We start from the raw sequence: 12,430 nt of genomic DNA on the forward strand, positions 1-12,430 counted from the left end.
GTGAGGTTTTCAGTAACCTAGTGAGACCCTGTTTCAAAAAAATATATAAAAAAAAGGTCTGGGAGTATAGACCGGAGGTAGAAAGCCTCTGGGTTCTACCCCCAGTACCACCAAAAAAATAAAAAAAATAAAAAATAAAAAATAAAAATAAAGAATAAAAAAACAGGGTGGGGGGGTATGTGGCTCGGAGGTAGAGTGCCCCTGGGTTCCATCCCCAGTACCTCAAAAAAGAAAAAGAAAAAGAAAAACCTAAAAGTTATATGATCTGTACAGGAGAAACAAAAAAGATGTATAATCATGCTTGAGAAGGACAAAGTAAGCATTCAAAAGAGAGTAGCTGCTAAATCGGCCCTGAATGATGAAAAGGCACTAAACAAGACTTAAAGCAGTGTGTGCATGTGCCAAGTCAGGGAGGGATGAAAAAAAAAAGTTGATGTGACAAAGGTATGTAACAACTAATCTGGAATGAGTAGGCAGGATTCTCTAAAGAAGTACTAATCACAGTTGAGACCTGATTAATAAGGAGTTTCTGAAACAATATAGAGGGAATATCTGATTTAAAGAGTCGGGTGTGAAGCTGGGCGTGGTGGCGCATGCTTGTAATCCCCGCGCTTGGGAGGATGACACAGGAGGATCACACAGGTTCGAAGCCAGCCTCAGCTACTTAGTGAGGCTCTCAGCAACTTAGTGAGACCCTGTTTCCAAATAAAATATAAAATAGGTCTGGGAGTATAGCCCAGAGGTAGAAAGCCTCTGGGTTCCACCCCTAGTACCACAAAAAAAAAAAAAAAAAAAAAAAAAGAGTCGGGTGTGGTGGAGCACACAATGTAATCCCAGGACTTAGAAGGCTAAGACAAGAGAATTTCAGGTTCCAGCCCAACCTCAGCAACTTAGTGGGTCTCTCAGCAAACTAGTGAGACTTTGTTTCAAAACATAAAATAAAAACGGGGCTAAGAATGAATCTTGGAGGTAGAAAACCCCTGGGTTTAATACCTGGAACCACAAAGAAGAAGAAAAAAGAAAAACAAAATCCTCAAGGAAGGAAGAAGGTTAGTGTGTTCATAATAAAGGAAGAAGGAAAGTTATTCACTGAGTAAAGGGAAAGGTCTAGATTTTATCCCAAGAATGATTAGCACTGGTACATTTTAAGAAGGGGAGTAATATGTTCTGATTTACAGTTTTAAAAGATAATTCCAGCTTGGTGTAGTGGCCCATGCCTGGAATCCCTGTACTTGGGAGGCTAAGTCAGGAGGGTCACAAGTTCAAGGACAGCATAAGCAAGTAGTGAGACTCTTATCAACCTAGCAAGACTCTGTTTCCAAATAATAAAATCAGGCTGGTAGTGTAGTTTGAAGGTAGAGCCTCTGGGTTCAACCCCCCGTATCCAAAAAAAAAAAAAAAAAAAAAAATCATTCTAGATCCTGTATAAAGAACACACTATATAAAGAAACAATGGAAGCAGACCAGTTAGGAAGCTATTGCACAGTCCAGGCTACAGGTGCCATTGCCTTGAAACAGGGTAATTACAGGAAATGAGGAGGTGGTCAAGTTCAAATTATATTTTAAAGTGGAACCAAGAGAAGAGCCTGAAGATTGTATGGATACAGGGAAGTTGGAAAGAAAAGTAACAGGAGTCAAGAATGACCCTACAATTTTTTTTTTTTTTTTTTTTTTTTTTTGGTGGTTCTGGGGTTCCTAGAAGCCCTTCTACCTCTGGGCTACACTCCCAGACCTATTTTTTATATTTTTATTTCGAAACAGGGTCTCTTAAGCCAGCACAGCTGGCTTCAAACCTGCACGATCCTCTTGTCTCTCCCTCCCAAATGCGGGGATTACAAGTGTGCACCACCACGCCCGGCCAGACCCTACATTTTTTAATTGAGTCATTAACTAGGAGGCTGGAGGAACCCAAGAAAACAGGATGTGCTGGAACTAAGGGTGCTAATTGTGACATACTGAGCATGTCAAATCTTATTAGATTATCATTCAAGTGGTATTATCATTCAAGTAGAAGATGGGTATATAAGTTTAGAAGGCAGGAAAAACGCCAAAACTGGAATTAAAAATGTATCATATGTGTCTGAATACAGAAAAAGGAATAAGTATGATGGTTGAGAAAAGAAAGGGTCACAACCAATAGGCCTTGGGATACTACATTTAGATTAAACAGAAGAAGAAAAACAAATAAAGGAGAGTAAGAGGCCATTGTATTGAGGTAAAAGGAACAGCAGAAAATTTGTAGAATCATCAAAACTAAGAACTTAGATGTCAGGATTCCATAGCTATTTAGAAGGTAATATCAGTGGAGCATAGGGGCTTTATGGATAAGGACATCAGAAGCATCTAGAACTTCCAGGAATTGAGATTCTGAAAGCTAGGGGAATAATGCCACTACCACTCAAAACTGTCAGGGAAGAGATCTCAGGGGAGATGCTGGGCGAACACTTCAGTTTGGAGGGTACTACATGTAGGTAATGGTCGTGCATATCGGTGAGACTGCTGCTAAAGCTAAGGACAGAATTCTGAGGACACCAACACTGACATGGAGACAAGATGAAAGTGACACCAAAGAAGACTTGCTTCCAGAGGGAACCAAGGACTGGCAGAAGGGATATGGAGATAGAGGGAAAACAGTGCTTGGAAAACAAAAGGGCTTGGAAAGAAGGTGAAGTGAGATGTGTATAAAAGAGCAAATGGCAGGCCCTCTATATCCCAGGTTTTAATTACTTATTTTTCTGTTGTACTGGGGGTGGAACCCAGGGGCTTTTTACCTCTGGGCTATGCGCCCAGACCTATTTTATACTTTATTTGGAAACAGGGTCTCACTAAGTTGCTGAGAGCCTCACTAAGTAGCTGAGGCTGGCTTCGAACCTGTGTGATCCTCCTGTCTCAGCCTCCCAAGTGCAGGGATTAAAAGTGTGCACCACCACACCCCGCTTATCCCAGGTTTTATATCTGGAAATTCAACCAGCCACAGATTGAAAATATTTTTGAAGAGAAATTGCATCTGTACTGAATACAGACAGGCTTCTTTACTTGTCTTTCCAAATATTTACATAGCATTTACACTGTATTAGGTATTCTAACTATTAGAAAGGTAATTTAGAGTACATAGGAGGACACAGGCTATATTCAAATACTACATTATTTGAAATAAGTATGAGAGCATCTACTGATTTTGGCATCATTGAGAGGGACCTAGAACCAATTATATGTGGATACTGAGAAAGAACTTTATACTAAGAAACAACTTTACACTGCATATAGCAACTAACTTTGCCTTTGTCATTTAATTTCTATACCTAGATGGAAGATAAACATTAGGGATGAGATGAGAAATTAGGAAATGACAGACATGTATAGACTACTTTTCTGACAGCTTAGTACTAAAAATAAGAGACAAGATAAAAAAGATTTCATGAATAAAAATGTGATTTGGGAGAGTGGGAATGAGAGACAGTATGGTTATGAACTGAAGAAGGAAGCAGCAGAGACACAGAATGCAGAAAGAGGAAATGGGGTACCCTGATAGAGCAAGGACCCTGCATGCAGAGAGAGGTGACAGGACACTCACATGTGGTCTAACAACACCTTCTGAAAGAACCGATTACCTGTAATTTTATTTCTTGTTCTTTTTCCTTTATCTGAATAGCATGTTTGGCCTGAGCAATGGGAGTTTCCCACATACAATCCGATAGAAGGGAAAATAAGCGTTCAACAACCTGTTTACAGAAGGAAAAAAGATGATGAATTTTATTTATAAAGAGTATTTAAATATTTTTAGAAAATAAACATCACATAACTATGATATTAAGTTATATGTGAATTTTGACTATACCAACATCTATCAGCTATCTTTGGTAGTTTTATTTATTTATTTATTTATTTATTTATTTAGATTGTGTGTGTGTGTGTGTGTGTGTGTGTGTGTGTGTGTGTGTGTGTGATACCCAGGGGCTTTCAACCTCCAGGCTATACTCCCAGACCTATTTTATACTTTATTTGAAAACAGGGTCTCACTAAGTTGCTGAGAGCCTCACTAAGTAGCTGAGGCTGGCTTCGAACCTGTGCTATCCTCCTGTCTCGGCCTCCCAAGCGCTGAGCTTACAAGTGTGTGCCACCATTCCCAGCCCTTACTGGTGGTTTAAAAAAATTTTTTTTGAAAAATCATTCACCCTTGCCAGGCGTGGTGGCGCACGCTTGTAATCCCCGCGCTTGGGAGGCAGAGATAGGAGGATCATGCTGGTTCGAAGCCAGCAGCTCTGGCTTAAGAGACCCTGTTTCCAAATAAAAATACAAAAATAGGTCTGGGAGTGTAGCCCGGAGGTAGAAGGACTTCCAGGAACCCCAGTACCACCAAAAAAACAAAACAACAACAACAACAAAAATCATTCACCCAGTAGGAAGTGGGTTCCATTGCTCTTATGGTATCTTAGTGTATATGAACCTCTAATTAGATTGTACAACTTTGCAATTTACTTTCTTTAGAGGCCCAAACCTAGTAAACTCCACAAGCTATCCTTTCCTTTTGGACTTGTAAGTACTCTCTATCCCTCTGCTTCTCGCACCCCATAATTTAATTCCTCTTTCTGCTTCTTTGAAAAGAAATCTTAGAAATTACGCAATGAATAAAACACACATTTACATCTGAAAAAACTGCATATACGTTTAGATTTTGGGTAAGTGACATTACAGATATAGAAATATCTTCCAGTAACTTTAAAAATAGGAACCTGGGCCATTTGATCATCTTCTACACCAGATTCACAAGCTGGCAGCACAGCTTCAAGGACGTGAAGTGCAAGGAGCCTTGTTCTTAAGTTACCAACTAGAGGAATACCTAGGGGGGAAAGACATTTCCTTGTTATCAATGTGACTTAAATTCAAAATTAAAATGAACTTCTTGAAAAAAAATCCCCAAGGCTTCTAGGTACTTATAAAGGGAATGAACTTCATTCATTTCATCTCTTTATCTCTCTCTCCATATATATGTATGTGTGTGTACAGTCAAAAAAGTAAATTTTGTGTTGTGTACATTTTATCATAATTTTAAAAAGTCTAGGAAAATACTACCAGAAATCCATGTAGATAGATAAGACTTTAAGGCTAAGAATCAGGAATTCACTTATTGTCTAGGACTGTTAAAGATATCATACAATCAGAAGTCAGTCACAATCAAGGCAAATGAAATCATCTCATGATAGGAAAAAATGAATAAATATGCATCTTGACAGTCCAAGAAGTTCAGAACCTGTACCAAATTATCATATTGAGCAGATGTTCTCCTCTCATTTTTAGTATGTATTATAATTTAAACAAATAGAAACAAGTTTTCTAGATTAAATCCACATTGACCTCCAGTATCACTCTATTATTTATAAATTTTTACACTTGAAACTCCAGTTTTTTTGGGGTTTTTTTGTTTTTTACTAAATAGTTAGAAAATAAGAAAGAAAAGCTTTGAACTCAAAATCACTGTTGTTAAAGTCTGGCATTACCTTAATAAAATATGTGTGATATATCAAAATACTGTAGAACAGAATCAAAGGGCAGATACCTGCAGAACACTTCTGGGATGCTATATTTAGAAGCACCTCTGTCCACTTTGGAGAAGCCATTTTTGATTGAATTGCTTTTGAAGACACAACTCTGCGAAGAAACACTAAAAAATCCCCTAGATGGAGTTCAGCTGCATGTTGTTTCCGAAGAGCAGCTAAGGAGTGAAGGGACAAGTTTACACTCTGACCAAAAGCCAACAGGAAATAATATTTACAAATCTAATTGACAATTTAGATTTTCTGTAAGTCACTGGCTTTTGAAAATGTACAGAACAGAATGGGAAAAGGAAAGAGGCGGAGGCAGGAGGATTCAGGTTTGCAGCCATCCTTAGCCACTTGGTGAGACCCTGATTTGAAAAAAATAATAGGGCCAGGCCTGGTGGCGCACACTTGTAATCCGCGCGTTGGGAGGCTGAGACAGGAGGATCACGCAGGTTCGAAGCCAGCCTCAGCTACTTAGTGAGGCTCTCCGCAACTTAGTGAGACCCTATTTCCAAATAAAATATAAAATAGGTCTGGGAGTGTAGCCCGGAGGTAGAAAGCCTCTGGGTTCCACCCCCAGTACCACCAATAAATAAATAAATAAATAAATAAATAAATAAATAATAGGACTGGGGTATAACTCGGAAGTAGAATGTTCCTGGGTTCAATTCCCAGTAAAACACACACACACACACACACACACACACACACACACACACACACGGGAGAGGGGCAAATGAAATATTTTTATATCAGCACACAAAAAGAGCATATTAGAATGTATATATACTTGTTTGCTCCTCCCCTTTTTGTGGTACTGGGGACTGAACCCAGGGTGCAGTAGACCTCTAAAGCTATACCCCCAAACATATTTTATTTATTTTGAAATAGGGCCTCACTAAGTTGCTGAGGCTGGCCTTGACCCTGTGATCCTCCTGTCTCAGCCTCCCAAGTATCAGGATTACAGGCAGGTGCCACCACACCCAGTTGTCCATTTTTTTAAAAACTGCTATTCTAAAAAGCAATGCTTCCCTACCAAAGTCCAGTTATAGCAGACAGAATTTCGAGGATGGTCTGTGAACTCCTATAAAAAAGTCTACATGTGTGCATATTTGATTAGGAAGAAAATTTATGCTTTTTACACTTTCAAAAGAAAAGTTCCTAATACCTTCCTCTGACCAAATTAGGTATCACATATCCAAAAAAGATTTTGTGTTCTCAGATTCTACAAAGAAACACATTTCTAGACCCAAGTCTGGTTTGTCTGCGGGCGCACAATCTTGCCCTGACAACTCCTCTTCTTGGTTTCCCATCAGCATCAGCCCGAGCCTCTCCCTCATCATCCTCTCACTGTTTCTCCACCTTAAGCCCCACACAGAACTACCTGTTCTTCCTATAACATCCACCTTCCCTTATCACACATCTCTTTTCACTTCCTTAGCCTGGCAAAGTTCCATGCAGAGCCAGGACCAGAAGTCTGTCAGTGATGCATCTCCCTAGCATGTCAATCCCCAGAAAGAAATGTAATAAAACATAGAAAATTAAGCCAGGCATGGTGGTACACAGCTATAGTTCCAGTACGTGGGAGTCTGAGACAGGAGAATTACAGGTTCTAGAACAGCCTCAACAACATAGTGAGATTCTCAGCAACCTAGCAAGATCCTGTTTGAAAACAAAATATAAAAAGGGGCTAGGGATGTAGCTTGGAGGTAGAATGCCCTGGGATGCAAAAAAAAAAAAAAAAAAAAAAAGTGGGGGGGAGAATTGGAAGGAAAAATTAATTGTAATAAGAAGATAAGTACAGACTTCCGGGAAGATGGCGACCGAGAAAAGCGGGGCTTAAGAGCCCCGCTAACAACAAACCTCCATTACCACAAAATCAGCGCCTTTCATAGCCAGAAAACACCATCACCAGTGAAACAAAAAATCACCAGGCTCCAGAGAGAAAGCGGACTGAGAACAGAGCCACAGAGGAGATACACCGGCCTCGCGCCCGAGGACGCGGCAGACGCGGCAGCAGCGCCATACTGCTGGAGGAACCGGCGAATTCACAGGACGGCTACAGCAAGCCGAGGTGAGCCACTGCGGAACAGCTAGGCGGGATTTCTCCGCGCAGAGAGCATCTAAAGCTCCCAGTGGCCGAGCTCAGCACACGCTGCAGGGATTCAGAGTAGAAATCAAAATCAAGAAGAAAAACGCCAGCCCCATAGCCGAGGGCGTAGCAGCGGCGCCATATTGCTACCGGCGGCAGCAGCAGCGAATTCAGCGAGGCCAGTACAGCTACATCTGCGTACTCAAGAACAGTGAGTCAAATTGCGGGCCCCAGACGAGAAGTCCCAGTACTGTACTCCCTGGGACTTGACCCAGTGGGGGAGGGGCGGTGGCAGAGATATCACACCATAGGAGAACGTGCAACCTGGCACCCCCCACAGTCTAAAGCAGCCTCTATCGACTCTCTGGGTCGAAGACTCTGTGATAAAACCCAGTAAAGGAGTAGTGGGGTCCGAGATACTACTGACTCGAGATCCAGAACACCTTAAGGGAAGTCATAGTGACCCAAGGGAAGAACCCAGAGAAGGCACAAACTTCCGAAATCATGGGAAAGAGGAATAATACTGGAGCAATGAATGCCCACAACCCCACAACATCAGAACCCGATAAAACAGAAAATCAGAGATTTCTAGAAGATCAAATCAGGAAAATAACTGTAGAAATAATAGAGGTGCTTCGAAAAGAACTCAGAGAGAGCCAAAAAGAGATAAAGGATGCAATTAATGAAGTAAAGGCCTCAATTCAAAGCACAAACAACCGATTAGAACACATGGAGAACAGAATCTCACTCTTAGAAGATGAGCAATCCAAAAATGAACTCATAGTTTCTAATCTAGAAAAAAATATCCAACAGCAGGAATCTGATATTGAAGAAATATGGGCCCATTTTAAGAGAGCTAACCTAAGAATAATTGGAATAGAGGAGGGAAAAGAAAGTGAAACCAAAGGGATCAACAATCTCTTCAAAGAAGTAATAGCAGAAAATTTTCCAGACATAGAGCAAGAGGTTGATACAAAGGTCCAGGAAACTTATAGAACTCCCTTTAGACAGGATCGGAGAAGAGGATTCCCACGCCACATAATTGTCAAAATGACCAATGTGGAAGCCAAGCAGAGAATCTTAAAGGCAACAAAAACAAAGGGCCAAGTGACATTCAGAGGCAAACCAATTAGAATCAGTCCAGACTTCCCAAACCAAGTCATGAGAGCCAGAAGGGCTTGGAGTAACATATTCCCAATTTTGAAAGAAAACAACTTCCAGCCAAAAATTTCCTACCCAGCAAAACTTTCTATCAAATTAGATGGAAAAATAAGAAGCTTCCATGACAAACAGAAACTGAAGGAATTTATGTCTTCAAAACCAGCGCTACAGAAAATACTCAAAGAGATTAACTACAAAGAAGAAATAGGTAACACACACCAGAACCAGAGAAACAAGAGTTTCCATCCAACAGACAATTAAGATTGGTTATCTGTGGAGATTCATTATTTATGTTAGTCTGTTACCTATCTCTAAATGGTATTGTTTGCCTTTATTGTTGTTAATTTTTAGGATTTCTAGTTGGAATATTAATATACCTTCAGATATAGCAATTGGAAATATTTTATCCCATTCTATTAGTAACTGTTAACTCTGTTTACATTGTCTTTGGATATACAATTTTTTTTATTTTTTTATTTTTTAGGGAGTCTGTATACTCCTCTGTTGCCTGTGTCATTGAAATCATAACCAAGAAATCACTGTCAATTTCAATGTCGTGAGGTTTTATGACCCAGATTTTCTCCTAAAAGTTTATAGTCTTAAGATTTGTATTTAGGTCTATTATCTATTTTGAGTTAATATTTGTATATGGGATTAGGTAAGGGTCCAATTTTATTCTTTTCCATGTAATTATTATTTTAACAATATTTAGTTAAAAGATTATCATTTCCACCACCAAATGTTCGTGGAAACCTTGTCAAAAATAACTTGACAATATAGGGAAGAATTTAGCTCTAGGCTTTTATTTAACTCCAAGGGTTTATATATCTGCCTTTAGAATAGTACTACACTGTTTCAATTATTGTAGCTTTATATGGTTTGAAATCAGAAAATATATATCTTCTAGCTTTGTTCTTTTTCAAGATCATTTTTGGTACCTAGAGTCTATATTCCATATTAGGATAGATTTTTTTCTGAAAAATAAATATATAAATATATGATATTTTCACCTAAAAAATAGAAAAAAATATTCTCTGGTAAGAAAGAAAGCAAAAAGAAATATTGAAATGTTACATTGTCTTTGGATATACAATATTTTTTATTTTTTTAGGGAGTTTGTATACTCTTCTGTTGCCTGTGCCATTGAAATCATATCCAAGAAATCACTGCCAATTTCAATGTTGTGAGGTTTTATGACCCAGATTTTCTTCTAAAAGTGTATAGTCTTAACATTTATATTTAGGTCTTTTATCTATTTTGAGTTAATATTTGTATATGGGATTAGGTAAGGGTCCAATTTTATTCTTTTCCATGTAATTATTATTTTTCAACAATATTTAGTTAAAAGATTATTATTTCCACCACCAAATGTTAATGGAAACCTTGTCAAAAATAACTTGACAATATAGGGAAGAATTTAGCTCTAGGCTTTTATTTAACTCCAATGGTTTATATATCTGCCTTTAGAACAGTACTACACTGTTTCAATTATTGTAGCTTTATATGGTTTGAAATCAGAAAATATATATCTTCTAGCTTTGTTCTTTTTCAAGATCGTTTTGGGTATCTAGAGTCCATATTCCATATTAGGATAGATTTTTTTCTGAAAATTAAATATATAAATATAGGATAGTTTCACCTAAAAAAAATAGAAAAGAAATATTCTCTGGTAAGAAAGAAAGCAAAAAGAAATATTGAAATGTTATCTTTAAGTCATCAAAAGCTTGGTATCAGACAAATGAAACTGTTATGTGAAATTATCATTTTTAATTTTGGATAAATTGCTATAATACTAGATGTCAACCACTAAGCCAAGCATGGGAAGGAGGGATGGGGAGGGAACGGGGTGGGGATCAGGTGGGGGCTGACTGGGCGATGTGTGCATGTATGTCTACAAAAGTTTGTATCCCACTGTGATATATGAATACAGTGCACCAATAAAAATAAATAAATAAATTTAAAAAATAAAAAAAAAAAAATAAAAAAAAAAAAAAAGAAGATAAGTACATACAATGCTAACTTTCAAGGAGATTCTGGCATGCAGAATTAAGAAATACAGAGACAAGTCACTTGTGATAAATGGGAGACCCCTGCCAAAGAATAAGCTGTGGTGACAATATAAAGAACCACCTTCATAGGAAAGTGTATCCAGCTAACAGGAGAACTTTATTTCACTGAGATGGGTATGAAAGTTAGTAACAAAACTAAATTACAAGCTGGTAAGGTGGCACAGGCTTGTAATCCCAGTACTTGGGAGGCTAAACAGAAGGCACTGGGTTCACAGCCAGCCTCAGTTACTTAGTGAGACCCTGTTTCAAAAATAAAGAAACTGAAAAATAGCGCTGAGTCTGTAGCTCAGAGGTACACAATGCCCCTTGTTTCCATCCCCAGTACCCCCCACAAACACACAAAAAATTGGGGTCAGAGTTATGTAAGCTCGGAGGTAGAATGCCCCTGATTCAATCCCAGTAAAACACACACAGGCACACACACATACACACAGTAATGAGACTCTGAACCTAACAAGATCCTGTTTCAAAAAAAAAAAACATTAAATTACTGGGGGCAAATAAAGGACAATGAAACTAGAAATCCCTCCATATTTTCTTCACAGAACATCCTGCCTCTGCCTCTTCTTTATTTAATGCTTAGCAAGTATTTTTATGACATTAATTCGAAGAATACAAAAAGTACTAGCTGGGCCTGGGTACCCAACTATCTTACTTCGAACTTATCCCTACAACTATATCTCTTTTGAGATTCAGTTCAAAAGCCAGCCCTTCTATGCAACCTTCTCTCTTGATAGAGGTCCCTGGGGAAATCCCTCCTTCACCCTCCGCAACTTAATGAGACCAGGTTTCAAAAATAAAGAATAAAAAACAGGGCTGGGGGTGTAGCTTGGAGGCAGAATGCCCCTGGGTTCCACCCCCCCCACAATAATAATAATAAAAAAAAGAATAAAAGAATAAAAAACAGGGCTGGGGTTGTAGCTCAGAGGTAGAATGCCCCTGGGGTCTATCCCCAGTACCGCAAAATAAACAAACAAATGAATAAATAAAAATAAATAATGCATATTTGGAAAGAAAAGGGGTTTTAAAATGAACAAATAAAAATCCTTTGAGCCTCACAATGGAAAGAAGCCTACATTCTTTTTTCAGTACTGGGGACGGAACCCAGGGGCATTCTTCCTCCAAGCTACACCCTCAGCCCTATTTTTTATTATTTATTTTGACACAGGGTCTCACTAGGTTACGGAGAGGCTCACAAATTGCTGAGGTTGGCCGCAAATCTGCAATCCTTCTGTCTCATCCTTCAAAGTACACGGATTATAGTTGTGCACCATCCTTCCTGGCTCAAATAGTGGTTTTTTTTTTTTTTTTTTTTTTTTTTTCCCAGTACTGGGAATAGAACCCAGGGGCAGATTTCCCCCCAAGCTATATCCCCAGCCCTATTTTTTTTATTCTTTATTTTGAAACAAGGTCTCACTGAGTTGCAAAGGACCTCACTAAGTAGTAGCTGCAAACCGTGATCCTCCTGTCTCAGCCTCCCAAATGCTGGGATTACAAACATGTGCTACCACGCCCAGCTAGAAGTCTACATTCTTATCACACACACATATAAAGAGGATTCAACAGCT

The 12,430-nt window shown here is 38.8% G+C and overlaps 1 protein-coding gene across 1 annotated transcript in view; it reads right to left on the reverse strand.

Annotated features, from left to right (window-relative positions):
• HERC1 (HECT and RLD domain containing E3 ubiquitin protein ligase family member 1) overlaps positions 1-12,430 on the reverse strand; it is a gene marked incomplete at both ends in the record, with an annotated part of 161,097 nt that overhangs the window by 78,995 nt on the left and 69,672 nt on the right. The window contains 3 exons of the mRNA XM_080690546.1: positions 3,612-3,722; positions 4,734-4,840; positions 5,558-5,713. Of these exons, the coding sequence (XP_080546672.1) occupies positions 3,612-3,722; positions 4,734-4,840; positions 5,558-5,713 (374 nt within the window). The remainder of the gene's footprint in view (positions 1-3,611; positions 3,723-4,733; positions 4,841-5,557; positions 5,714-12,430) is intronic.

Source organism: Muscardinus avellanarius, assembly GCF_963383645.1.
Source record: "Muscardinus avellanarius genome assembly, chromosome: 3".
NCBI classification, from domain to species: Eukaryota; Metazoa; Chordata; class Mammalia; order Rodentia; family Gliridae; genus Muscardinus; species Muscardinus avellanarius.